Genomic DNA, 27,643 nt, shown 5'->3' on the forward strand with positions numbered 1-27,643 from the left:
TTGCCCCCTCATGCTCTGGTGACTGTAGGGGAAAACAAGACGCCCAGCACAGCTTCATTTTCATACGTGACAAGAAAAAAAATCAAGATGAAAAATCACAACCAATAAGAAGAGCTAAATAGGTAATGATTATTCATTATTTCCTCACAATACAAGAATTAGGACAGGTAACAAGACAAAAAAAAAAAAAGAGAAGTATTTTCCTAGACTATTCTACTGGGAAATTCACTGCCATAGAACATTAGGGAGCAAAAGTATAAATGGTTCAAGAAAACTAGATGGCATGATATATGAAAAAGACCTCAAGGTTACCAAAAACAAAATATGTGGCTACAATTCCATATCGCATAGGCCATCAGCCACAAAATGCCAGATGCTGGAAGGAAAAAAAAAAACAAACCACAACCAGACCAAACAACCCCACCACTGCATACCTTCACTTACACATTTTTTCCCCAGAACAGTCACTATTGAGAGGAAGCTGCAATGTCCATATGAAGCTGAACTCTGTTTAATGAATCAGTCTTCTAATACTTACTTGCAACACTAGGTGGCAGGGAAAAACATGTAGCTCATCTACAGCACTGAGTACCTTAAATATAGTCTTCCTTGGCAATAAAGATTAGTGCAATGCAGCAATCTCAATTTCCTATAACTGGATTTGCTTTGTGTCCCTACATAGACTTGAGCAACATTTTTCAAGTTTGCATTCAGAGACCTGTATCTAAGTGGTACCAGAATACAGGCTGATTCCTTCCCTGAGGTACCTTGTCCTTTCACTTAAGAAACCATGGACAACGGCAAAATGCTTTTTCCTCTCCAGAAACCAGTCAAACACAAAATGGAGTCAGAATCCTCGTGGCCTCTACCTCTGTAAAGATACAGCATGTGTCTCATGCCTCTGTTTTTCTAAAAAGTTATTTAAAATTCACATCACTTGTGTGCTACTGCAAAGGGGCAATGACGAAACAAGTTGTACAACTCGGACAGCTGCAAAGCAGGCAAGCCTCTGCAAATTGTTCTTCAGGCCATACTGATTTCTCCTGTCAGTGTGCTCTTCCCCTTCTGCAAAGGGGAGAAACTTCAGACTTGGAAGATTTTGCTCAAGAATTCCCTCAAAACTTGAGAGGAGGAAGGTATGATGTTTCTTCATGAATGCAAGCTCTGTGTTTCAAAACAAATAAGTGTGTGTGTAAAGGACACTACCTCTGCACTGCAGCATAACTTGCTCTTTTCCAAATTACCAACATTTTCTAGAGTGTTGTTGACATTAAAAGTCTGACATTTACCTCCTATTTCTTCACATAATTTAAAGAAAAATGCAGACAATTATTGGCATGGTTGGTAGCACTCTCCCTTTAGAGAAGTAAAATCAGTACAGGGTAGTAATTCTTCTCATTCAGCTTTGTATCAGTTTCTCAGCTGTAGGAAGAGATGCTGATGCCTTCTAGTACATCTTTAAAAAATCTGCAGAAAAAAAAGCAAGGTCAGCACACTGCTTTTCAAGCAGTGACACACAAGAAGGAAGGTCAAGTAATTAAGCCACAGACTAGAAGTTATACATAAAGGAGTCATTGAAAGTGATCTTAACACACAAACAAATCACAGAAAGGCACTGAACTGGATTTTGATTTTCACAATGTTTGGTAACTGCAAAGTTTGTTTCATTTCTGAAAAATAAATTAATACAAAGTTTAAAAAACACTGATGTACAAGCCTTTGCTGCATAAAAGGAAGTACATTTTCATACTTTAAAATAGTTTAAAACATTTGTACATAACGAACAGAAATTCTCTTTCATATAAACAGTGTTTCTTTGCCAACAGCAGCTGTCAACTCCAAAACACAGAATTAAGATGACAAGAGAACCAGACAGCCTAAGTCAATGCCATTTGTGTCAAAAAAATTATGCCACCCTTTTCTACAGCTCATCGTGCTTGTACGTAAATTCCCTTGCAGATATAAACCCATCACTGTCTTCATCTTCTTTATCAAATATATCTTCAACCAAAGCATCGTGCTGGGTGTCATTTACTACTGCTCCATGTTTTTCAAATTCTTTCTTCAAGTAAATTTTCACCTAGTAGAAAAAAGGTGAGAGTTAATATTTTTAGGCTTATGAAAGAATTGATTACTGTAGCGTAAGAGAGGGCCACTGTGTTCAAGATGGTAGTATTAGACAATAGACAACGTCCTTCCTATGCTACTGCCAGAATAATACTTGTCTGACTGATTCCGCAGCCCCACTCAGCGACGAAAGACTCTTTAGTAAATATAAGTGACAATAAAACTAGCAATTCAGTTGCCATACCTTTATGGTATCTCACTGAAAAATAAGCCAGTAAAACCTTTCATCTGATGTTTATACAGTAAAGTATAAACAGCTAGGCAGAGGTTATTAGCTACTAATTGGTCAGAGAGCCAAACAGCTTTTTCACATCCCAGCACTTTGACAAGCCAGTAGATGTAAAGAGCCATCCCAAAAACATACAGAAATCTGCCCACAATCTCAGTGTTTGCTACTCTAGTAGGAGCTACATTAATAAAGATTTATTTCTTGACATCTCAAAATTTTGAAGGACAAAGATTCAAGGTAGCTTTTAAACAGACTAGTGGAACAGTTATTTACACAAAGCTAGTTACTAATGGTGAGCAGTGTTTTGAACAATTTCAGATTATTGTTCCTGAGTTTAAGGTTTAACTATTGAAATCCAAAGTGTTCTAAATTGCAGAGCCTTCTGCAGGAACATCAATACCAACATACCCACCTGTTAAACAGATACCACTTGTATAACAAGGACTGTAACAATAGACTGTTAACTGCAAGAAATGGGCCATGTTTCAAGTGTGTTTTATTCATTTCACATTCTGATATTTGTTAGGGTCATTGCTTACATTTCTAATACACAGACATTGGATACACTGACACTGTCTGTCTGATGTACAGTGTAACAGATTAGTCTTTTGGGTCTAGCAAACTGTACCAGCCCCAAATCAAACAGAACTCAGTGGTTTATCTTAACTTCTCATGGATGACTTTTTGCACATTGGAAAAGCAGAAGACTGAAAATAAGAGGCAAACAGAAGGTAAATAATGCTGAATACATGTCCTTCAGACAGTGAATACTGTGAAACAGGACTGCCCTACAGCAGGATTTCCAATTCCAATTTATTAGTCGCCAACTAACTCAAAGGCCTGAAGCCTGGTTCTATTTCTAAGATGTTTTACTTCAAGTCTCCCATAAGCGTGGGGCACACATGGGTCACATGCCTATGCCCCGGCTTTTCAAGGCTGCTTTTGAGCCTGCAGTCCAGCAGTTCCGCTGGGATCCAAGGCTCAGAATGGTGCACAGATGTGCAAATTTGGCTTAGTTTTACTGAAAAAAACCCCAAACAAACAAACAAAAAACCCCAAAACTATTTTTAAGTTGTAAGAAAGTATGCAAGCCAAAGCCACACAAGAACGGCAAAGCACAGATAGGAGCTTAATTGCTGAGCCAGGAACAGTAGTTCAAGAGCATTCAGTGGGAAAGATACCAACACAAAGAGGCATAAAACTCCAAAGGCAAAAAAAAAGCAGAGAACTGGAAAGCAGCAACATTAAAAGTCATCTCCAGGGAAGAACAGAGACTTGCCCTTCCCCACATGACTAACGATCACCTGGCTAGCAGTGACTTTTTGGGTGTCTTTCCATTACCGATGAGCACATCAGTTCAGTAGTTACGCTAAGGACTCGTTAGTCCTAGCTATCTGTACTGTGCATTGCCCAATAAATAATTGGTTTAAAACACTCTTAAATAGCATATATTCTGCTTGGAAAGTTGCTCCGTGCACAGTAGTAGGTAAAATCTAACTTGTGTGTAGATACTTCCCTAACAGGGTCAAGTTAAGCTTATCTTTCCCTTTCTGCTATCCCATCCTGTTAGGTTTGCTCACAAGAAGGGCAACCCACTCACCTCTTGCTTGGACAGTTTCCAGTCATCATTAAGATCCATCTCTTGGAATGACTCATGAGACCTTGGTCCATTCCTAATTTCTAGAAGGTCAATATTGAAAATCAGTGTGCTCTCAGGTGGAATTTTTCCTGCCCAAAATGGTAAACATGGAGAGAAGTCAACTATTCAGTGCCATACAAAAGCCATATGCATCATAACAATGTTCCAGTAATCCTGCAATTTGAAGTAACAAGGATAAACATCTGTAACAGGGATAAATGTAACTATTTCAGACTGTAGCCTGCACCCTGAGCAGCCCTTACAGCACATACGCAACTTTAAATGCAACTAGTTTTGTTGGGAGACTAGTGCGTGCTGATGTGAGCTTGTGTTCAGCAATCATCATCACAGGTTTATCAGATAACAGTGTTGAATCTTTTTTTGATGGCCAGAGACAGTGGAAAACGGTGAGGGAGACTGTACAGCCAGCCAGGTGGCCACTGCTGCAACATATAGCTAAGACTGACTGACAGAGTAGCAAAAAGGGAGAGTTCAGTCTCCCAATTCCCTCCACTTCCAACTGACACCTTATACCTGCTATTCTGCCACTGGAAGGAACTATCCTTGCAGAGGAAGACAGGAGGTCAGCAGTGCCATCGGTAACCCCATAGCCACCTCTGAACTGCTGCACAAAGCTCTGAGCTATTTCCAAACACACAGCAGAAAAGAAGTATATAAACCTGCTGAAAAGACATGTTTTGGCATCATGCCTTTTTTGATGCAGGTGAACAGACTGATAATTTCCTAACAGCGCCAAAGACTTCCCCCTCACGCCACCACTCTTCGAGTATTTCAATCTATCAGGCATTGGCTTTTACAGTGATGTGCTATGCCTTCATGCTGATGGCTAAAGCTACTGACAAAGACCTTTTAGCACATCACTCTGCTCCTTATATAGAGACAGGCTGAATAGGACCAAATACATTTCTATATTGGATGGCAGCACCCCAAAATATATTCCTGTGCCTTGAGAAGACTGGGAAAAAAAACCAAATCCACTTCTACTGTTTTGGAGCTATGGTGTTAAATATACCCTGAGCTGCAACAAACAGGCTTGTAGATTTCTGGGATGAATAAATGTGTAGAAACTTCTGGAAACATAGGGCACAGTGGCCTGGTTAGAGTTTGAAACACAGTTAATTTTTTCTGAGTGTTACAAAAAAAGGCATCTGCCTCATCATTCAAGTTGGACAGCAAGTGAGGTGAGACATTAGTGAAATGAAAGCATGAAGAAAATTGAATAATTCTGTCTTGAAGGGCATCATTTGATAACAGCAACATAATTATGTTCACATACTTCAAAGTTTTCCTAAAGCAAGTAATTTCTTACAGCAGTTAGCAGTGTTTACGTGTTCAACCTCCTTGCACTAAGCACAGAGGTGAGGTTTGCAAGTCTTTGAAGAACAACTACAGTGTTTTACATATTAATTAAGGCAATTAGACCTGTGATGACTATGTGAGCACTGCAGCATTTAATATCTTTTTGTGGAAAAATCTACAGTTGTGTCCTGCATACAGTCAACTAACTGACCACCATGAGTTTCCTATTCTCTGCTAGAAACATTACTTCTAACATTCTCTTGAACCCCAAACCAAGACTTCTAGAAAAACAAGTTTTAAAAGAATACTTTCAAGAAAGGAGAGTATGGAGTATGCTGTATGTATGGAATACTACTTAGCCTGTGTTCAGCTCTACTTGCCAGAAGATAGAGACATGTAAACACTCTTCACTCCTAAAACAGTCTCAGATTAATAGGAGAGGCCAGTAGCAGGAAGGATTATTATGTTCCAAGGCATTTATCCTTTCTGTTTTGAAACCTTGCATTACCTTAGGTCATTTGTGATAACTGTTGTCATGACAAGATATTCCTAATAATTGCTCAAAAAAATTAACTAAAACAAACCCCATAAAGCAGAGAAAGTAACCTTCCTGCATCATACAGCCTGTCACTCATTTAACTGCAAATTCCAAATCTGGCCCTCCTATTAAAATAAGAATCTGAAAATGTTTGAAAGGAAAACCCCCAAACACCATCAGTAGTAGACAGGTTAAGAAAGCACTACAAACAATGCTTTTATTTGTCTGTACACCATTCAATACATTTTCAGTAGATGCCAACATGACTGCCCAGGTACCTGCATATCTTACTGTGGATAACAGGGACCGCTGCACAAATTGAAAATGGCTAAAAGAGCAAAAGAATAAGTTGTCATGGAGAAATAAATGGTAACTGATCACTGTATCAGCCAAGAACTGGTTGGGCAGCAGCACAGGTAGTTTCTTAGGGCTCTAAAAGAAACCTGCAAGCAATAATGAGGCTTGCACATGCACATTCATGAAGTAGTACCACAAACACAGATGGAACAGCCAAAAAGGCAACTGTTACCTAAGCAACCACTTCCAGCTTGACTATAAAAAGCAGGAGAGGAAAAAAAGAAAAAGCAGGGCACTGTTGAGCACAGCACTAACAGAGAAGCCACTCAGAATATACAGCACAGCAGCTACCATCAATTTTTTTGCTGTATTCACCATGTAACCACTTAATGGTTATTTCTGCAGAAAACAAATTTGTGAGAAAAAGCACCTGGCTCCATCAATTTTTCTCATTTAATGGAATCAGCCTGGAAAGCTTACTAACTTCTTAAGCCAGGAATAGCAGTAAAATACAGAGATTAAAAACTATTACAGTAAGGGAAAGGCTTCAGGAGTTTTACCTTTTCCTTCTTTTCCATATGCAAGGGCTGGTGGAATAGTTAGCTTCCGCTTCTCTCCCACACACATGTCCTTCAAACCCCTGTCCCAGCCTTTGATAGCTTCTCTTATGCCAAGTGTAAACCACATAGGTTGACCATTGTTATGCTTGTGACTGGAAAATAATGGAATAGAACACTTAGGCTTTAGACAGCAAGTTCGATAAAAGGCACGTGGAACAGATGGAATATGCTCCTAGCATTGATACATAATTAAAAACACACCACTATTTGACACCTTGGCATTTCTTAAATGAAAGACATAGACTTTTAAAATAGTTAAAACTTATGCTTTGCATGACAATGTCCCTTAAGAAGTGGGAAGAAATAGGAGAACATCTACATGGTGTGTTTATGACAACACTGAGCAACCTGGATCACCACTTGCACTTCCCTGATCACTTGTTTCCACTTTGAAACTGATCAGATGAGAAAGGCATTTCTACTTAAAAATCTACATTTAAGGCCATGCATATTCTTTGGTAAGTTGCAAATCAAAAATTAGTTTGGTCATGATTACAATATACTTTATAACATGCTTAGAAGAATCAGCCACATCTACTCCAAAAAAGCCACTAGGAAAAAAACAATCAAACAAATCCACCACCAACAAAAAGAAATTTAAAAACCCCTACATAACAGATAGTCTAGAAAAACAGAAACGAATGCATGCAAAAGTTTGAAGTTTAGAACAGACTGACAAGCCCCTTTTCCAACTTAACTAGGTGGCACACCAGGACAGGACCACTAGTCACGGAGGAAAGGTGCTTAGAAAGAAAACAGAACACTTACAGAAGTTAGTCAGCAGCAAAAACTTAGGGTGTCACTAGAACTCCTTTTAGAGAGGCAGGTTAACTACAAGAGAAAATTAGTGAGATTTTAGTTTAAACCATCTGCAAGGACATAAACATGCAAAACATCGTCTTTTAAAGTATGTTTCACAAAAGTAGACTTCAAACATAGCCTACAGATACTTGAGCATTTTGCTGTCTCCCACTATTAACACTTCGCTGGTGTTTTACAGGAAAGGCAACATTAGCAAGTCATTGCAGGCTCTCAGCAGACTCCCTCGAATTTCTGGCTCTTCCTCCCTACTTGCATTACTGTGGCTCTGGTATGTTGATTTGTCTGCTGGGGGAAGGTGAGGAATATGCCGTTTCAGTAATGAAAAGCTGTCATTGTGCTGCCAGTAGTGGAAGAATATATATAACTTTTTTTTTTTTAAATTAGAGGCAGACTTCTCCCCTAGCAGTTTGCTTTAGAAACCAGACAGAAATTCGTGCACAGCAGACTTATTAAACTGCTGAGATCATACACTAAAACCTGTGTCTAAATTGCAGAAGAAGAGGCATAACATGCTCATCTTTTAACAAATGCCACATGGCTCCACTTCATACAAACCATAAAGCAAAAGCTAAACAAGATTTCTTTTATAGCCTCGATCTGGCAAAGAGAAAGAAGGTAGACTTTACTGTTGGTGTTAATCTTAAACGGCATTGTGAGTCAGTGCTTCCTAAACTAAGTATAAAGGCAAACCAAACTTTATGAAAATCGGTGGCTGTGGAAAGGGTCTTACTACCAAGTTTGTGCACCTTTACTTAAGCTATTTTAATTCAATGACAAATAGCATCTAGGGCATGCTATGAACACGCATGCATTGCTTTTGTTTCCTTGCACACAGGTAAATGAAAGTTTTGGGAGGCATGGGTAACCTGCTCTCAACAAAACACTCTCCGCAGAGCTATTTTGCAGATGGATTGCAGGCCACTGCGAGTCCAGATTCAGGAAAGCACTGCCAGAACGGGTCACCTACATTAAAATACACATAGAATCACAGAATAGTTTGGGTTGAAAGGAACCTTCAAGAGTCATCTAGTCCAACCCCCCTGCAATGAGCAGGGGCATCTTCAACTAGATCAGGTTGCTCAGAGCCCCATCCAGCCTGGCCTTGGATGTTTCCAGGGATGGGGCACCTACCACCTCTCTGGGCAACCTGTACACATAAAGATATACATAGAGAAATATATACATATATTTTTTTCCCCGCTCAACCTCACCCACCCGGCCGCTCGAGGGCGATCTACTTACGTGGAGTGAAACATGGAGCCATCCCTCTCCAAATAGCCCTCGTAATGCACCAGCATCATGTCCCCCCACTTGGTCTTCCTGTGGCAGATGAACGGCTTCTGCAGCACCTCCACCTTCACGTCAGCCGCGGGGATCAGCGCCGCGGCCGCGCAGCCCAGCGCCGCGCCCAGCAGGGCGACCCGCAGCGCCGCCGCCATCGCCGCCCCACAGCCAGGGGCTCCCGCCTCACCGCCGCCGGGCCGCCATCCCGCGCCCCCCGCCTACGGCGGCTCCCAGGGCCGGGCCCGCTGTGCGGCCGCTCTCGCCCGCCCAGCAACGTGGCAGGGGCCCTCACAGCTGGCAGCCCCCGGCTTCCAACGGCCCGGGACGGAGGGTGCGCCTTCTGATTGGCTCGCCTCAGAGCGAGCCCAGTAGAAGCAGCCGCCCATTGGGGCACGTCCCTGTCCGTCCTTCAGCTTGTCCAATCGGCAGCAGAGTTCCGTGGGAGGGGCGCTGAGTGAAGGGGATGGGCGGGGCTCAGGCGCTCCAGGAAGCGGACGCTAGCGAGCGGGGGAGCCCCGCGGAGCGCTCGCACAATAGAGCCGGCTCCTGCCGGCCGCCGATTGGGCGATGCTGTCACCAAAGGCGCATTTTAATTGGCTGAGGAAGGCCACCGGGTCGGGCGCGCTGTCCCCGCACCCCTCCTTTCCTCGGTCGGTCACGTGGTTTGCGATTCCTAGAGCTGTTTACGCTCCCGTAGCGCTGCGGCGCCGTTTTTCGGGTGCGCCTCAGCGGCGCGTCCTGCGCTAGGAGCGTGGCGGCGGTGGGCAGGCGCGGCGGCGGGGGCCGGGCCGGGCCGGGCGGGCGGTGCCCCGCGATGGCCCTGGGTGCCGGCGGCGCGGCGGGGCGCGGGGCGTGGCGGCGGCGGCGGCGGCGGCGGGCGGTGTGACTCCGCCGGGGGGCGGCCACGCTGCATGGGGGCGGGGGTCGGCTGCCATGGAGGGGGTGCTGTACAAGTGGACCAACTACCTGAGCGGTGAGTCGCTGCCCGTCCTCAGCCCCTGCGCGGGGCGGCTTCCCTAGCGGGGCGGATGCCATCATCATCTTATATATATATTTATACAAGTGTATATATAGGCGTGTATTTGCTGAGTCTGGACCAGCGCTGCCCCCTGGCCCCGCCGTGCAGGGGACCAGCCCCAGCTCACCCTGGAATTCCAGCTGCGCTGCCACATTGTCACCGTCCGGCGCTGGAGGAGGCGTTTAGCCCGCCCGTGGGTGTCAGCGCTCGCCCGGGGCGGCCTTTGCCCTCCCGGGGGTGGCGGGTTGGGGTTTGGGCTTGTTTGGGGTGCGTTAGGTCATACTTGCCAGCGAACTTCCCCGTTCCGTACACACCCGTGAAACTTTTATTGCTTTTATTGAGTCGCTTCGGGGAGTGGGGGGAATCCCAGAGCTGGGAGGAAAAGGCGTCGGCATTAAGTCACGCTTGGGGGATTTGGATGAAAATGCATTAAAAAAAAAAGCGAGGCGGGGTGGGGGTGCTGTCCTGCTAGCACTAGGCCTAGATTTGAGTTTTTGGGGGTGTTCCCATGCCATAGGACGCTTGACTTCTATAGCACTGGAAGCAGCTATGGGTTTCCTCAGCAGAGGCTGAAGGTGGTGGGGTCAGAAACGCTGCAGGGGTGGGGAGGGACCCGTGCCACCCGTGTTTCTGCGGGGTGCCCGCTGCCAGACGCGCTGGAGTTGGGGGTGGCTTGTCATTTGCGGTGCGTGGATGGGGTCTTGCCTGGTGCAAACCTCGCCGTGGTTTTTTGAAACAGTTTGGAAACTGGATGATCGGAGAAGAATATCCACGACCTTGACATTGCCAGGTGCAAGTTTTGCTGGAGAGTGCAGGCAGGAGGGCTGCCTTCCTGCTTTAATGTTTTTGGAGAGGCTGGAACAGCTGCACCTCTCTGGTTAATTGAGAACGAGTAGGAAATCAGGATTAAACAAAGAAAAAGCTGAAGCAGGGGATGAATTTGTGTGGCAAGGGGGCAGGGGAAGAGTGGTGCATGAGGCTGGATTTATTGGTGTGCTGGAAGATTGCTGCGGCTTTTCCCCTTTAGGCAATAGGTGCTCTGAGAGGGCAATCGAAATCTGTCAGGTCTCAGTGAACAGAGATGGATCTATATTTTTTTTTAATGATTTCTGAATGCTCTTGAATTATGGCATGTGTGGCAGTAGGAGCAGCCATGCTTGGCTTTTCCATTTGGATTGTAGAACTCAGGCAGTGTTATTAGTCCTTTCCCCATAATAAAAACGTCCATGGTTCAGTTGATCTAAAGTGTTATGTGCTTGGGTTTTTTTGCATTGCCTAAATGCTGGGATATATTTGGAACCCTTGTGCTTGAGCTCCAGGGAGTGAGTGCCTGTGGGAACCACTGTGTGTGTAGATGACTTACCGGGGTTTGGCATTGTAGCGTTTGTGCCTGAGTGTGGATGTGGTAGGATCAGCTGAACTTGTATTCTGTTTTGGTGGTAAGATGAAAACTAAGAACCAGAAATATTCCAGTTCCATCTTTTTTTTTTTGTTGTTTATTTGTTTTGCTAGCCACATTGTTGTGCACTTTCAACCAAATGACCCTTCATGAAGAAAGATGACACTTTGCAAACTTAAATCTAAGTGAATACAGACTGAAGGAATTGCTTTTCCTTGGATGCACAAGATTTTCCCCAGCTGAAAACTAGATGAGTTTTTGTTCTCAATAGAGGAAAAAAATCAGTGATGGAGGATTGAAGCATGTTTCTGATTTCTTTGCTGAAACTTGACTCTATTAGTCAGTGTGGTGCTCAAGGTCACCCCATGCCTTCTCTTAGGTTGTAGAAGGCCTGTCTGGTGTGTGTTTGAGAATGGTAAACTTGCTGTTCTACAAGCTAACTAGGCTTACATGTGCTTTCTTCTGGAATAAAATGAACACTTCCTGCCCTGAAACCATTAAGTTATAAATTTATGCGATGATGCAAAAAAAGAAAAAATCGTGCTGGAATGTGGCATTTATCATAGCAGCAGTACAGAACTGGGGAATGAGAGACAGGAAAGACGCCTTTTGGGGATTAAGGGCAGCAAGAGGGTTCAACAGGTCATCCAGAACAGTACTCCTGTCACTTTTCTGCTTTTCCTCTTGCTCAAGGTTAACTACTCTGGTGCTACATGGTGTAAATGATGTACACAAAACATCGGGAAAATGTCTCTCATCTTTTGTGTGTCTGTGTTAGTAACACAGTGCTGATGTAAACAGACACTGCAGGCATCTTACACACTTTTCGCCTCCTAATAAGGATCACACCTTTGTTTCACACAGAGAAGAGAGAAAATGTGCACCAAAGAATAAGCTGAAAGCTGTAGGAAAGGGGAACTGCTTTCCCTTCTTGCTGTGAGAGAGGAGCTGATGGAGTTTGTTGGTAATTGAGTCTTTTCTGGGGATTTTGGTTGTGTAACATCTTCTGTCATTGCCATCATGAGAGATCAAGTCCACATCAACCTATTTCCTCCTGGCTCTTGGGCAGGGAGCTAGATCTCTATTGCAAATTACATAGTTATTGGCAGCAAGAACATTTCAGAAGTAGGAAACAAGCTTGGCTTTCCGTGGGCAAAGGGCAAAGAAAGCACAACATGATTGCCAGCAACTGAAAGACAGATTAGCTTGCCTTACTGCTCAAACAAGTTATCTTGTTTTATGATAAATGCTCTTGTTTGCTTTATATAGATTAGGATAAACTGAATTAGTGTTACTTGGTTTCTGCTCAGAGATAGGGTTTTTCTTCTGGTGCTGATCCTGTGCTCATGTTATAGTTTCTGTATGCAGTGGTTCCAGTGCTGCGTCTGAAACCCCTGAGCTTAGATAGCTGAGATTTTTTCTCTTCCCTAATGCAATGGCCAGCAGATAGTGACTTCTCAATGTGATATTTTTGTTCAAGTGAAGTGTGCCAACTTTGGATCAGATATGCATACACACGGGTCTAGCCTATGAAAATCCACTTGGGATCTTGTGTTTGCAATAAGTGTGTCCTGAGATTGCTCTCGTCTGTGCTTCCCTCGCCAAATTGGTTAAAACCTTAAGGGAGCAGGGAACTTTGGAAGCAGAATTATTGCTCATGTATAAAGTGCGATGGCACTTTTTCACTTGAGCAAATATATGATGCCTCTGCAAACTTCAAATTATTAAACCTCAGAACCCAGAGCTGGGTGACTTAAATCACACAGGCGTGTAAATTGGCTTCAGCTGAGTCTACAGTCAAAGCGTACAACTTGATCTTAAAAAATTCCTAGATTTCATCCTTTGCCAAAACTCTAACATTAACATTCCTTGGTAAAGATTGTGGAGGCTAGGAATGGGCTTACGGCATGGATAAAGAGAGTATAACATTTGTTTCAGTACTGTTTGTGGTAGCAAGCAGTTGGGGTGATAAAAGCGTCACCCTATACCTTCGCTATAGCTCCTCAGTGTGTCATGCTGCCGCTGCCTGTGGTCGTGGCTGAGCATAAAGGATCTGGTGTGGGCAGCATCAGCTGGATCCTGGCTGCAGGTTTGTAGCGAGGCTGAGCTCAACCTGGGGTGGTGCTGCTTGCAGAGTGGAGAAAGGAGAGAGCAGAGGCAGACTGCACATGAAGGCTGCTCTTTGCTCTTTGGAAACTGTCTCCCGCAGGTCTCTGCGACTGAACTCAAGCTGCAGTTTGCGCTCTTTGTTAAACATACCTTGTGATTAATAAAATACATTTCTTTAGTCTTTGGAGATTGCCTTGTAAAAATCATCTGCAATTTTGATTTCTCAACAGGTTTGTAGAATGAGTAAGCTATTGCTTGCCCACAGGGAAACAGAGTGTGAAACTGGGGAATGCTTTCTTTTGTTGGTGTGTATGAGAGCTTGGCACTTTCAAGTTTGGGGTTTTTTTTCTGCTGAAATTCAATTCAGTTCAGATCTTCAGCATAGGCACGGCTTACCTTGGATCAGTGGCCACTGGCAGGATTGCCTCTTAACTCTGGAAGAGGTGATGTTTATTAGCTCCTGGCTTGGGGATTAAAGGCATCTTTGTCATTAGAAAGAAAAACGCCAACAGCCTCCACGACTTGCCTGGTATTCATTATATGCTCCATAAAATAGCTTTGATCACTTTTCTTCACAAAGATAAGCTTTTCCTGATATTTAAATATTCACTTCCTTAATTGTGCTGAGTAACTCTAACCCTAACGCATCATCCTTGATGCATGACACCCTTGCATTCATGCCATCGCTAGTGATGCTGCATCATACCACATACTGTAGTTAGTCCTCCCCATCTTCCTGTGTCTAGTCATGCACTCTTATTTTATTGTTGTGCTCTAAGTTCTTTTCAGTTTATCCTGAGACGCCAAGACCAAGCAGTACATTTTAGCTTTCACATAGAACTTTAAATTACTCTTGTCTCTAATGATTCAGAATTCCTTAACAAACTTGGGGGGGAGCTCAAGAAAATGTGAAAGAAATAGTTTTTATAGCTTGAATCTGGATGCACATGATACTGCTTTGTTTTGTGAGTTTAATTAAATAAATCTGACCTTTTAGGATATCAGGCACATAGACTTCCATTTGATAGCAAGCTCTGGAAATAAGGTACTCTCTCCCCAGGGAGGAAGTAATCAAAAACTTCACACTTAGATAAACATTTGGTTCTAAAAAGCTTTTGTTTATAGTTTTTTCCCTTCTTTTTAGCCTCTGGGTATAGTCCAAGTTCTGATTGTATAGGATGAGAAGTCTGGTTTTTGTGGAGGTGGACCTAGACAGCTGAGGTTTCTGTTGCCTTCAGAGCAATGGTCTGCTCAGTATTACAGACTGTGGCTGCTCTCAGAGACCAGGTGTTGGTTTAGATGAGTGGCTGAGTCTCACCTAGTTCTGGCTGCACTTTTCACCCAGGATGCTTCAGGGACTAGATAGTTCATTCTCTTTGGATTTTGCATAATTATGTTTGTGTGGTTTGACCTTCTTTCTCAAGTCTCTCCTCCCTTCTCTCCTGTTTTTCTTCACGCTTGCTTTTGTCATACCTTTTTGGAATTGAGTAATGTGCTTGCAGCAGAAAAGTTTGATGAGGCTGCAGGAATGCAAATCTGTGTCCCGTCTCTCCTCTGTTATAGGTGTTAGAGTGATGCTGCAGAGCCGGCACGGCGCAGCGTTCCCTGCCAGGTATGCTGCAGTACCGGTGCCTCTGCATTCAGTCCCGCACTGAAATAAATGAGTGAGCGCAGGGAATGGCTGGGTAAGGACAGAAATGAAAGGTGTTGCAGAATTATGGTGAAGTGATACCATCAGGTGGTATCTGTATGTGTTTACATAAATTAATTGAGTCGGTCTGGCCTGATAATCACCCCAGGGGTCAGAGAGAGGAGCAAATAGTTTGCTGGGGCTGTGAAGTATACACAGAGGAGGGAAACTCCTGGGAGCTTTGAATGACTTGAATTAGTGTGTCTGGGCAGTGGCCTGGATTATTGAACTTTTGCCTCCATCACTCGCCATGATCCTTTCTCTGCCCTTCATGCTTTCACTGTGTCCCCTTCAAAAATGCCTGACTGCTTGGTACATTGCTCTCTCCATGCCTTGGGTGGTCACTGGCATAAAACTGTTTGCAAACAAACCCAGTTGTCCTGTGTCCTTTTTCAGTGCTGCTAGAACTGCCCTAACTGTTGCGATTGAAATGAGGGTGGATTTTATGGGACCTCTGCAAGAAAAATTGTCTGGGAGAGGGTCACTGTGTTAAAGCCAGTTCCAGCTGTTGATATTTTCACTGAAACCTTTAGTGTACCTCAAACAAGTGCTTTACAGAGTGGTACCATTGTTGACGTGCTAAATCTGTTAACTTTGTTACCTTTAGGGGCTTTCAGTATTGATTCCTGCTGTTAATGTGCACATAATCAGAGTAAAATTGCAATGTGGGAATTTCTAGAAGCCGCTCTGTAGATGAGACAATGACAGCTCAGAGAGGCTTGAATTGTCACACACTCTTGTCTGTCTGCTGTCCCTCATGGATATAGACTGTGGATTTTTATCTTTACAAATTGTTTCACTACAGAATTGAGGCTGCAAAATGTGTTCCAGTGCCTGGGATTGCCCTTCCCAAAATGCTGGATTGCCTTAGGAGGCTGAATGGAAAAAGCAGGGAGCAGTTTTGGGTGCAAATTGCTTGTGTCAGGGTAACCCTTTGACTGTATTACTTCTGTTCATTGTATGAGTAAAAAGGGGGGAAGTGTCAAGATTGGTCTGTGTAAGATACGCTTTTGCTAAACGCTTTTCCTGGCTAGAAACTGACAGCATTGTCACGGATGAGTGAAGCATGACACACGTGGCCGCAGCCAGTTGTTAAGAACTAGATTGTGAGGTTTGGTGTGGGTGCCCAATAGTTGAGATTGCGGACTCTCTGGGATCTTGAAAACGAGTGTTTAGTCCATTTGTGACATGGAGATTTCTGTAGCCTTAATTCCTCAGGGAAATCCTCTTTCTTCAGACGTTAGTGCTTTAAGACCAGCACTGATCCTTCTGGGCCAGTATGAAACATCAGTGTCGTATAGGTGAGGAAAGGCAGGCAGCTCAGTGCAGAAGTCAAGTTCTTCTCAGGACGATCCATGGCAGCTCAGCAGTCTTCTTTCCAAGCTGGAAATAAGATCTCTTGACTTGGTCCTGTGTTTTGGCTGTTAGATGGATCCTTGAAGTGCAAAATATGACTTTCCTTATAACTGGAAGGCAGGTCTTTTGCGGTCACGGTTGCATGAGGGCAGGGTGGTACGTTCTGGCCAACAGCTGCTACCTGAACAACCAGGAGCAGGCTGGGCTTTAGCAGAGGTGCGAACCTGATGTCATTCATAGACTTGCATCAGCACTGGCAACTGGGGAAGGACGTATATTGGATTTTCTCCTTTTTTTTTGTGTGTGTGTGGTTTTTTGTTTTGTTGTTTGTTTGTTTATTTTGCGAGACACCAGTCCTGCCTTGGTCCAGTTTAAGCTGAATTTTCCTGAGCAGCTCTTGTCCTGCTATCAGTCATTGACACGGCACTGGGCAGAAGCTGTGATTCATCTGCCCTTGGCTGCTGGGAGGTAAAGCGGTAGGTGGTGGTTTGGTGAACACACGCACAGCTTACTTTGCTTAAGAAGGAGTGAAAAGATGGATATTGCTTGTCCTTGCTGTGAGATGTCTCTGACTATCAGAGCAACCACACAGAAAAGCAGGGATCTGCCCCTGCTCTGTCACCGCGCTGTGGGCTGCAGCCAAGTCCTGGGTCTTAACCGTGAGATTAGCAGTAGGGATGTGATGAAGGCTTTAATTCCTCCTATTAGGCGGATGTTGCCATAACGTGGAAATTTCAGAATTATCTCCCATCTGCACTAAAAACCTGAATTAAGGTCAAAGAAGTCCAAGGACTATCTATTGCATAAGTTTTAATAAAAACTTACATTGAAGCTCAAGAAATTAATAAGCACAAAACATTACATTATTCTAGTGGAAAGCAAGCAATAATAAAAATCTGGGTGTCTGGCCTTGGTGCCTTTTAGAAATGCAACTCAAACTGGTATCTCTTAATTGCAGCTTGTTTTCCAGGTCATCGGTTTGACTTCTTGAGTATGTAATTCTCTCAGATGGTTTGGCTTTGTGGATGTCTAACATGATCTACATGTCTTCAAATGTTTTTGTTTTATTTTGGTTTTGTTTTTTTCTTCGGGCTTGGGTCTTTGGAGTGAATGCTGTCTAGAGTCTGAGTTGAGCAACACTGAAGTTTGAATTATGTCCAAATTTCAACTGTGTTATCAAGAAATGTCAAGTTTGCTCAGTGATAGCTGCATCCAGACTTCCTGAAGTGTAGGGAGGGAAGTAGGCCGTTCTTTCAGCCCAAGGAAACTTCTGGAGAAATGCTGAATCCTTAGTAGGCACAGACTGCTTAAATGTCTTTTTCTGTAGTGGACAATATAAGATCTTCCAGGTACTGCAGGTACTAACTTTTAAGTTTTACACAGGAGTGCAATATGTATTAGGACCTTAACCAATGTCTATGAAGTTGTGTGGAATCTCTTCACTGTCTTCTATGACTGAGACCTTAAGCTACTACTCACTTTTATGGTGCTTTGCATTTTACTGTCTCTTTTTTTTTTTTTTTTTTTAATTTCCCAGCAAGGTCAATTTTTACTGTTAATAGCTCTGTCCCTCTAAGGTGGCCTGTGGAAGTATGAGCTATGTTTTGTCCTGCCTGTGCACCGCCAGTATAAATGACCTCCACTAAATTATTCTTCAGAGTTGTGTTAGTGCTGGCACCTGTAAGACCTCAAAAGGTTCAGCTTTAACTTTATATCATATAATCATTTTGGTTGGAAAAGAACTTTCAGATCATTGAGTTATATCTCAGGTGAGGTCTGAATGCTCAGTTCCAGAAACTGCAATACTCCCAGGAGAGTCTATGGGGCGAGAATAAAACTTAATAAGCCCAAGACTTGTGTTTATGGAAGTGTCTTTTTTCTTTTTCTTTTTTTTTCTTTTTCTTTTTTTTCGTTTTTTTCCCCTGCTCTTTGCTTGTCTGCAAATGTGAAGCTCCTGTAATTGCAGTTCGTATCCCTGTTGCACTGCCCATGATTTGTCAGCCACATGCTATTTTTAGCTGGTTGTTTAGGATAACCTCCTCATGGCTGCTGACTCAGTGTCAGTGAGTACCAGGTGGTTAGTGCATCTTCTGACAGAACCTTGCTTGATTTCGTTGGTTTTTTTTTTTTTTTTTAATTGGTTTCCTTTTACAAAAATGTATTTTTATTAGTGTAACAATTCTATTCAGGAAACATATACTGTCCTAGTTAACAATTGTCTATCATTGTCTTTTTAGTACACATCTAATAAAGAAGAGTTAGGTTTTGCAAAGGAAGACAGATAGTTGCTGCTTCCCCCTCAGCAAAAAAGACCTAGAGCCAAAAAATCCAACCAAAGAAAAACCTCAACGAAATATATTGACCAACAACGTATTTTTAACCAGCCTCTGAAGTGATGGAGGCAGAGTGCTTTGTATGTTGGCTAATCGATCACACAGCTTTTGATTGATGGAATGCAATTTGGTGAGCGTCAGATGCAACAGTAAGCTGTAGGACCATGGCCGAAATGATTCATGTGCAGCAGCAGGATCTCCAGACTGAATTAGAGGCTCATATTGACTGTGGTGCTGTGCATTATTTAAAGGATCGGTTCTGTGCCATTGAGTGTCTGAAGCAATTAACTGCTTCTGTTTGCTGAACAATCACGTCCTTTTTTTGTGAGTTCCTCCATATCAATAGTGACTTTTAGGATAGTTTCTTTATTTTGGTGGCAAGACAAATAAAAATCAGTCTGGCTGTTTTTTCTTTTTTTTTTTTTTAATTCTCATTCTTGTGATTTTTTCCCTTCATATAAAGAAGGACTGAGAGTACTTTGCCATTTATAATGTTTTTATATTCTTCTAGGAAATAATGGAAGAGCTCTGGAAGAGTGTGAAAAAGGATTTATGTTTAATTTGTTTTCCAGCCACCTCCAAGGTTCAGCAATCTGCAGACCAGGTTGGCCTAGATGCTGTGGTATCGCTTGTTTAAAAAAGCAACCAACCAAAAAAAAATCCAAACCATACTTGGAAAGCCTGTGGCTTTCGGGCTTTCTAACCTTAAACTGAGTTGGGCTTGGCTTCAGCAGTAGCCTAGGGAATTGGTCCCTAGCTGGTAGGGAGCAGTCATTCCTCCAACGTGATGTTGGCCCAAGCCCGGCCTAGGCTCCTGCAGTGCTGGTGGCCAGAGCCCCGGCGTGGAGGACAGCAGAATTGAGGCCTCTCTGCAAAAATGCGTAGGAGCAACGTGACCCACATGGTCTTGGAAAAGTGTTTTTCCCAGAGATGATTTGCTGGCACAGTGTGGGAGCTTCGGTATCTCGCTCCCTTGGTCCTTGCCCAGGAAGCTTGTTGCAGCTCAGTAATGAAAGCTGCTTTCCTCCGGTGACATTGCTGCCTCGTTTCTTCTTAAGTTAATGAGCTCGTAGTTTTTAATTAGACATAAATGATGGCTGTCCTGTCTTGTTTGTTTGTATCTTTTTCATACTGCTGTAGTACTTCCAAAAGAAGAACACAAAAGGGGTAATTTACTTCTGAAGCTGGGCAACAGGGTGGGCAAAAATGGTGCCCAGAACTATTGGTTTTGGTGTAGCCTGATGTTTTGTTTATTTTCAGGGAAGGTATCCAGACATGCAAGTCATTAATTCAAGATTACTTTTTATGTGGGCAGCATGAAAATTTAAGAGGTATTGAGAACTGCTTTGCTGAAAGATGGTGCTCAGAAATCAACACGTCTGCCTCTGTTCCCTCCTTCCCTTGATTTTTAGGAGTTTCTTGCCCATTGCTTTTCAGGAGAGTTTGGCTAGCCTTTGCCACAAGGGAGGAACACGTGTAAGGCAAGACAGCTGAGGTGGTTTTTGGAAAGGGTGAAGAAGTGGGTTGAGGAGTGATGGAAGGAGTTGAGGGGTGTTGGACTGAAAAGGTGGTTTTGCAAGAGAGAGTGAGTCAGCGATGCCATGTTAGCAAAACTACTGAAAATGACATGTGACATCGCAGGAACGTACCGCTGAGTTCCAGCTGCCTGCAGAAAGGACATGTAGCTACCAGCAAGTAGGGCTTGTGGTGTACAACCTCCAGGGCTGTCCACAGATCTTACTGCTTCAAAGGGTTTGATTTTCCTGGGGAAACTGGGAATCTTTGGGGTCTTATTTGCAGTGAGTCCTGAATAAGAGAGGTGGTGGAATTTCTGGGAGAGAAGTAACTGAGAAATGCAGTTTTGTTTTTCAGGCTGGCAACCTCGGTGGTTTCTTCTCTGTGGTGGCATCCTGTCCTATTATGACTCTCAGGAAGATGCCTGGAAGGGTTGTAAGGGAAGCATCCAAATGGCCGTGTGTGAAATTCAAGGTAAGTAAGATACAGCAACACTAGGGCTATTTGGTGGCTTGATTTCTTTGGTATGTATTTGCAGTAACTCAGTAACTTGATCTATATGCCAGTTTTTATTCTAGAGTATTTCGAAAATGTTAAGAGAGCTTCAGGCCTCTAATATAATGGTTATTCCACAGGCAGGTGGGTCACTGTTTTTCATGAGCCATGGTGGAACCTCACACAGCTTCAAATGACTTTCCATAAGCATAAAGTTGAAGCTAGAAATATGAATAATAAGCTTCAGTACTAGGTCCACTCACTCATATTGGATCACTTGCCACATCTTTGAGGTTCAGTTATGGGCTAGAAACCTGAGAGAGAGGCTTGCCAGAAGAGAATGCCCTTTCCATGAAGACTTGCAGATGATACTATACTGATCACAAAACCCCTTTCATGGCCTTTTGTCCCACAGCTGTACACGTGTGTGTCCTGTCTATTCCCTAACTCAGAAAAGAAGTCATAAAATGGCAACAGGGGAAGGTGGGGGCTGTAGATTCCTCCTCTTTCATTATTGTTTGACCTGCCACCTAACATATATATCTAGTTATTCAGCTGGGCTGGGAAGGGCTGAAGGACTGGTCTGAAATCTGTGTTGCTTCCAGTTCATCCTGCAGATAACACGCGAATGGACCTGATCATCCCAGGGGAGCAATACTTCTATCTGAAGGCAAGAAATGCAGTTGAAAGGCAAAAGTGGCTGGTTGCGCTAGGAACTGCCAAAGCCTGTCTGACCGACAGCAGGACACAGAAGGAAAAAGGCAAGAACACCCTTTTGCTGGCACATACTATTTGCTTTGTATTTTCCCATCCTTACCCTAGTAGATGTACACACAAAGATGACAAAATCCATTCCTGAACACCATGTCCGACTTGTGCTTCAGGTTTTTGGTGCTGCTAAAAGCCAGGCTGTGTGGGAACTCTAGCTAGAAATCTCAGGTGTTAGCTCTCAGTGCAGGGATTTGAAAACTTGGCTTTTCCTTAGAATATACTATGTATAAATCATTTGAAAACCCTGTGCTGATGGGTTCTGTAAGTACAAGGAGTGAGTAGCTCCTGGCTGCGGGTCACTGGGATGCAGACTGTGCATGAAGGTGAGACACTCACCTTGTGTGACTGTCTTAGTATGATGACCTCACCTCTCATGCCTGTGGCTCTTGAGCTTTGGAGTTCCTCAGACCCTTTCCTTCCATGTTCTAACTGGACTGTCCTGTGTACTTCAACAATCCCTTGGCAATTAAAATGAAGGTTTGCAATTGGTTTTAAATGTGCATACTAGTATTCGGAAACTGAAATCTGATCATGGTCAGGCTATGAAAATTAATTCACTGACCTCTTTGCTTTCATCAACAATCTCACTTTCACCCCAGTGAAGACCCCTCTTGCTTACAAGTGTGTTATTCATGAGTCAGTGTGAGACCTCATGCCTTAACCATGTGTAACCTCAGCACAGTGACTATGCAGAAGATGGGAAAACAGCAAATTATTGTTAATATATTTGTGATCCTGAGCAAATGCACTTCCTTTCCCTTAGGTGAGGGATCGCTTCTCCTCTTAGCGTTATGTGTATTGTCACTGGGCTTTGCATCTGCTGGTTCAAACTGAGTCAGAACTGAGTATAAGATGCTACTGTAGGGCCCTACACAAAGTGGGGATCTGATGCTCAGTTTCTAGGAGCAGAACAAAGTTATATCTGTAAACTGACATACAGTAGCACAGGGTGAAAAGCTACTGATGTATTTGCAGAACTAAACAGTGCCAGTCTTATTAACAGAAATTAATTTATTCTGTAATTCTAGGACTCTAATATAAAAAAAATTACTTCTGAAAAATCTCACATTGACTGTTAGCCATATCTGGATTAGTCTGCTCAGTTCTGCACTCTCTAGTACAAGAAACATATGGACATACTGGAGTGAGTCCAGCAAAGGGCCACTAAGATGATTAAAGGGAATATCTGAGAGGAGAGCATAAAAAAAGAATGGAGCCAGATTCTTCTCAGTGAACGGACAAGAGGAAATGGGCATAAATTTAAATACCAGCAACTCCATCGAGACATAAGCAGAAGTGTTTATATTGTGAGGATGAGAGGGCACTGAAACAGGTTGCACAGAGAAGTGTGGAGTCTTCATCTTTGGTAATGTTCAAAACCTAACGACATTGCCCTGGGCGACATGCTCTGGCAGACCCTGCTTTGAACAGGGGAGTCGGATCAGTTGGTCTCCAGAGGTTCCTTCCAACCTCAATCATTTTATGATTCAAGGATATGTATTAAATTAATTCCTATGTATTGGACAGGTTGCATCTTTTCCCTCCAGTGGTTTCTACCCAGAATCCTGGTCTTTTAAGTCACAGTGTAACTGTTTGCACTTTAAACTACTTAGTGAAAGCAAGTAAGGGTTTTGTCCTATTTAAAAGGCCAAATAAAGTCAAGTGGTGTGTACGTGCTTTTTCTCTGTGTCCTAAGTCTAGGAACATACTGTTCCTGTCTATGATGGCAAATAGCGAAACAGTATTTTACCTGTCAGGAGCATAATTTCTGGCAAATCCAGCTCATCTTTTTGAGTTGATAGGAAATGTTTTGAAATAAAGAAGTATTGATTGGATTGGATAATACTATTTCAGCAACTTTCCAAAATCATATATTGCAAGATGGATACAATAAATGTAACTCTTTTTTTGTTTCACTTTTAGAGTTCACTGAAAACACAGAAGCCTTGAAGACTAAAATGTCTGAACTTAGACTGTACTGTAACCTCCTTGTTCAGCAAGTGCATAAAACGAAGGGAGCCAGCATTTCTGGGGTATCAGAACCAGAGGTACAGCGCTATTTTTGGTGTAGACCACATATGTCAAGACTTGAGCATTGTGAATTCTTCTGGTTAGCCAATGTAGTGTTCACTCACAGCTAATTAATATTGTACCCTCTTTCTGCAGAGATCCTATGGGAAATAATGTACCCACATAACAGCTCTTGTTTAAATGCAGTAACACTGTATTGTTGCAAATAACTTTCCCTGTGTTGGGGTAGCAAGTAGTGAGATGAGATGATATCTATGATCCAGATAATAACATCTCTGTAGCTGACCATGTGTATATAGTGGATCAAAAAAGCAAAGGATTTTTTATAAAAAGATAACTTACAAGAAGTGCACATTTTTCTGCCCTGAGTCATTAATATTCTGCTCAGAAAAACACTTCTCAGCCAAACCCCTTAAAAGGTCAAGAGACAATGCAGACCACAAAAAAGCAAGATTGCTAGAAAGAACTGCATGATTAGCCTCACTTAAGTTTCAAACCTTGCAAATCTTCCTGACCAAAGAAACCTCATTTAAGAGGGGTCTCCTAATGACAATGATCTGCCCCTTGCTTTGAGAGAGAAATGTGTGAAGAAGGATGCACATCCCTTGCTGGAGAAGCTGGTGTGAAGTTCCAGGATGCCTCTCACTGGAGAGATGGGTCATCAAGTGTAGGACAGGCGGGCAGAACACCCGAGGGTTAATAATTTGTATGTCCAAACCATCTCCGTAAAGATATCCGATAAAACTGTTTATGGTGGATTAACAGCCAGTGCAGAAGCACGATGTAGTGTATAAATGACTGAAAGGTGCTGTTGGAACTTGCAGCTCACAGGTTTTGACAACAAATAAGTGATGTGATGTTTATCCAGCTCATAGTTTATGCTTCTGAGGCAAAACTCGCTTTCCCTGATCTTATCGCTATTTAACTGGAAAGATTTAATGCTAAAAGCATTTCAGGATCAATAACTGCACTTTGCAGAGATGAAGAGTATTGTGGTAATGTGATACTTCATTCTGTCTGTTTTTTGAATTGTAATAATTTTTTGTTCATGGGGTTTTTGAAATTATCTGCAGATCATTCCGATCCCATTTAATTTGTTTACTTTTCATTTCTCCTGCCAGTGGTGTCATCTGGAATGCCATTGTTGAATACACCAAGGCTTAGTATTTAATGCACCTTTAACACCAGAGATAAGTAACTAGAAGGCATTGCTTTCAAAACGCAAGCATACTGGGCTTTTTGTAGTGAGAAGCTGGCAAGAGTGGTGATGTTGTGAGGGGGCATAGCCCCAGGAATACATGATGCCACTTCTCTGAGCAGCTGACACATTGCGTTTTAATGCATGTTAAACAGAAATCATGAATGTAGCAGCTGTGGGCTTTGTAGACATTTGTTGCTCAAAGTTGTTCTTCTGTGTTGAGTCCTTGTATTCCCATTGGTTTCTTCCCACAGAGCGGAATTGATATGGGAGCTCTGTTAAAATCAACCTGTGACACCTTCCTGAAGACTCTTGAAGAATGTATGCAGATTGCAAATACTGCTTTCACTTCTGAGTTGTTGCATCAGACCCCGCCTGGATCTCCACATTTAGCAGTTCTCAGAACGAACAAGGTAATGGCCACTATCCTTTTCTCTCAGTCTCGGCATAGCTGGTAAGGCACCCTTTTGTGAAGCAGCACTTTTAGAAGCAGGGAATGCATTTTTACCCATTTTATAGCTAGTAATCCTCCACTGGACATACTCTGCTATTACTTGTGGTTTGCAAGTAAGATAGGGCCATTTTTTTATAATAATAAGCAGTGACCAATCTTTTAACTTCTAATGACAGATGAAAGTTATTAAGCATTAACTTTCAGGGCCTGCTCCAGCTGCAGGCTGTGGTGTTTCTAAATACCCCGAGTGTATGTCAAGTTGGTCCATTGCGGGAGCTCACAGCAATTATTACTCTCCTAAGCTACTGCAGCATCGGATCTGTGGTAATACGTCACCAGGAGCTGATGAGCTTATCTTTTTAATGACAAAGGCACTTTATGGGATCCTGAATCCGCAACTACATACACAAAACTGGAGCATCTCTAGCAAACAGCAGATTAAGCTGTATGTAGGAAGGCAGATGTGTCACTGCATCAAGCAGTGAGGTTATTTCACCATACCTGGTATCTGGCCTCATGTTTCTTCTGGTTTTTCATAATTTTTTTTCATAAGTGAAGAAAACATCATTGCAAAGAAAACTCACTGCCTTGTTTCTTTTCCATATGCTATACTGTGTCTCACTTGCCACTTGCTAGCTAGCTTCTAAAAGAAGTCTCCTGGATTTTGTTTTTTTCTTTTCAATATTTTAACAGTGTAATAACGTAGCACTATTTTCCTATCTGTCTGTATACTGCCTCCAGGTCAGAGAATTAGTGAGTGTATGCTTAGCTTTTCAGCTTTTTTGCTAACTCCAGCTTGAGTTTAATGAAATGTGAAGCTTCAGAAGCATGATACAGTCTTCTTGCTTTAAAGAATATTCCCCCTCCCCACTTATCTTGCAGGTAAAGCACTCTGTCTTGTCTAGTCACACCTCAACAGAAAGGTATAATAAAAGTTTATATTGTCAATGTCTTTCTAATCTGGTTTTGGTAGTGTCTGTTCTTTCCATATTTTTACTCTAATATTACTAGTACTGGATGCAGGCAGAGTTCTGTTGCTCTGAGCTGTGTACTTGGAAGCAGACACAACAAAAGGGAGCTGGCTCACCCCACTTCATGTCTCTTCTTTATCAGCCCTCTCCCTTTTATTTTTCTCAGACACCCACTTGATGACCTAGTGGTCAGTTGCCAGCCAGTTCTCTCCCACTTTATTGCTCTTTCCTGCATTTTAGGTTCTGCTCCATAAACTCATAAAATTGTTGACGGAGAGAAGGCTATAATTTGTATAGCAGATGGCAAGGGTATATATTTTAAAGTACTAATGAGGGGATATTCTTATAGGTACAATACCTACCTGTGATTTTCTTTTTCGTGATCAATTGTATTTTTTTGATTGTGTCTCTCTTTAGTAAAGGTCCTTGTAAATATATTTAAACTCTGCAAACTGAACTTGAATTGTTAATCCTATGTGCTCCAAAGAGCTGCCTGGTTCCTTTCATTATTTTAGACAAGTTCTTTTGCTCAGAGCAGCCTGTGACAGCCTATAATTTCTGTCAGCTATTTTTCTCTTATTGTTATTTGTGTGTTTTCAGAGGAAGAAGCTTACCAAGCAATGTTTTATACACTAACCAGTATTCTTTCCCTTTCTTCAGGCAGATGGAATTGAACCCCTGTGAAAATGGCTCTGTAAAAGCAGAAATTAGCCATCAAGAGCAAACTCTTATTAAAAATCTGGAATGTTTAAACCTGGAGACAAATGAGGGGAGAAGTGATGTTTCTGTTGAAGATCACATGGCAGAGGGTTTGGCAGGTAAACAAATGCACCATCTTTTATCCAGCATCGTTAGTCTCTAAGTGTAAATGGAGGGATGTGTAGGGCGCCTGTGAGAGGGCTGATATGTTGCTTCCCAAGAGAGGGAATGTCTTTGTATTTTAGTCTGATATCTGCCTGTTGTCAAGTCTTCCCAGCGTAGCTCCTGCCCTTGTTGATAGCTAACTTGGGACTGAATGGGGAAGGAAATTAAAAATTCTTTTTTGGACAAGTGGAGGCTCCTCTAAATGCTGATTGACGTGCATAACAATACAGCCTGACAGAGCTCGGGCTCGACTTGCGCTGTGGACAGACACATTGTTCCCATAGGCCCTCGCTGGGAATGCCTGCACCTCTGCTGGTGTGTAGGGCTGCGCTGTCAGAAAGGGGACACTGATGCTTTGTGTGCCTGTCTTGGAGGGGCTGACCTTGTAGTCATTCTTGATGGTTTTGACAAATCTTTATGGAAAATTAACACTTTTTCTGCAACTAAGAGAATACTAGAAAGCACCTTATTTCTTCCATGACCTGAGCAATAGCATGAAACTTAGATTTGTGTGGCACTTCAGTAAAACACTGTTGAACTAATTCAGTATAAAATTCCATCCA

The 27,643-nt window shown here is 42.7% G+C and overlaps 2 protein-coding genes across 2 annotated transcripts in view; one reads left to right on the plus strand and one right to left on the minus strand.

Annotated features, from left to right (window-relative positions):
• Nucleotides 1–9,192, minus strand: FKBP14 (FKBP prolyl isomerase 14). Its single transcript, XM_065629023.1, has 4 exons — nucleotides 8,835–9,192; nucleotides 6,711–6,862; nucleotides 3,957–4,084; nucleotides 1–2,080 (listed from the first exon to the last, which is right to left on the minus strand). The coding sequence occupies exons 1-4, from the start codon at nucleotides 9,029–9,031 to the stop codon at nucleotides 1,922–1,924; spliced, it is 636 nt and encodes a 211-aa protein (XP_065485095.1). The 5' UTR covers nucleotides 9,032–9,192; the 3' UTR covers nucleotides 1–1,921.
• A 609-nt stretch (nucleotides 9,193–9,801) lies between these two features.
• Nucleotides 9,802–27,643, plus strand: part of PLEKHA8 (pleckstrin homology domain containing A8) — a 31,162-nt gene continuing 13,320 nt past the window's right edge. The window contains exons 1-7 of the mRNA XM_065629906.1: nucleotides 9,802–9,849; nucleotides 20,654–20,770; nucleotides 21,397–21,552; nucleotides 23,486–23,610; nucleotides 25,046–25,204; nucleotides 26,128–26,168; nucleotides 26,877–27,034. Coding sequence (XP_065485978.1) covers nucleotides 9,810–9,849; nucleotides 20,654–20,770; nucleotides 21,397–21,552; nucleotides 23,486–23,610; nucleotides 25,046–25,204; nucleotides 26,128–26,168; nucleotides 26,877–27,034 — 796 coding nt within the window. The 5' untranslated portion in view covers nucleotides 9,802–9,809. The remainder of the gene's footprint in view (nucleotides 9,850–20,653; nucleotides 20,771–21,396; nucleotides 21,553–23,485; nucleotides 23,611–25,045; nucleotides 25,205–26,127; nucleotides 26,169–26,876; nucleotides 27,035–27,643) is intronic.

This window comes from Caloenas nicobarica, chromosome 2, assembly GCF_036013445.1.
Source record: "Caloenas nicobarica isolate bCalNic1 chromosome 2, bCalNic1.hap1, whole genome shotgun sequence".
In the NCBI taxonomy this organism is placed as follows: Eukaryota; Metazoa; Chordata; class Aves; order Columbiformes; family Columbidae; genus Caloenas; species Caloenas nicobarica.

What these genes read in the sequence shown, in the direction of transcription:
- FKBP14 (XM_065629023.1), bottom strand. Translation starts at nt 9,031, where the DNA reads ATGGCGGCGGCGCTGCGGGTCGCCCTGCTGGGCGCGGCGCTGGGCTGC. An exon ending in ATATGGAAAAGAAGGAAAAG is followed by an intron (nt 4,085 to 6,710) that starts GTAAAACTCCTG and finishes CATTTTGGGCAG; the next exon opens with GAAAAATTCCACCTGAGAGC. An exon ending in GGAAACTGTCCAAGCAAGAG is followed by an intron (nt 2,081 to 3,956) that starts GTGAGTGGGTTG and finishes TTTTTCTACTAG; the next exon opens with GTGAAAATTTACTTGAAGAA.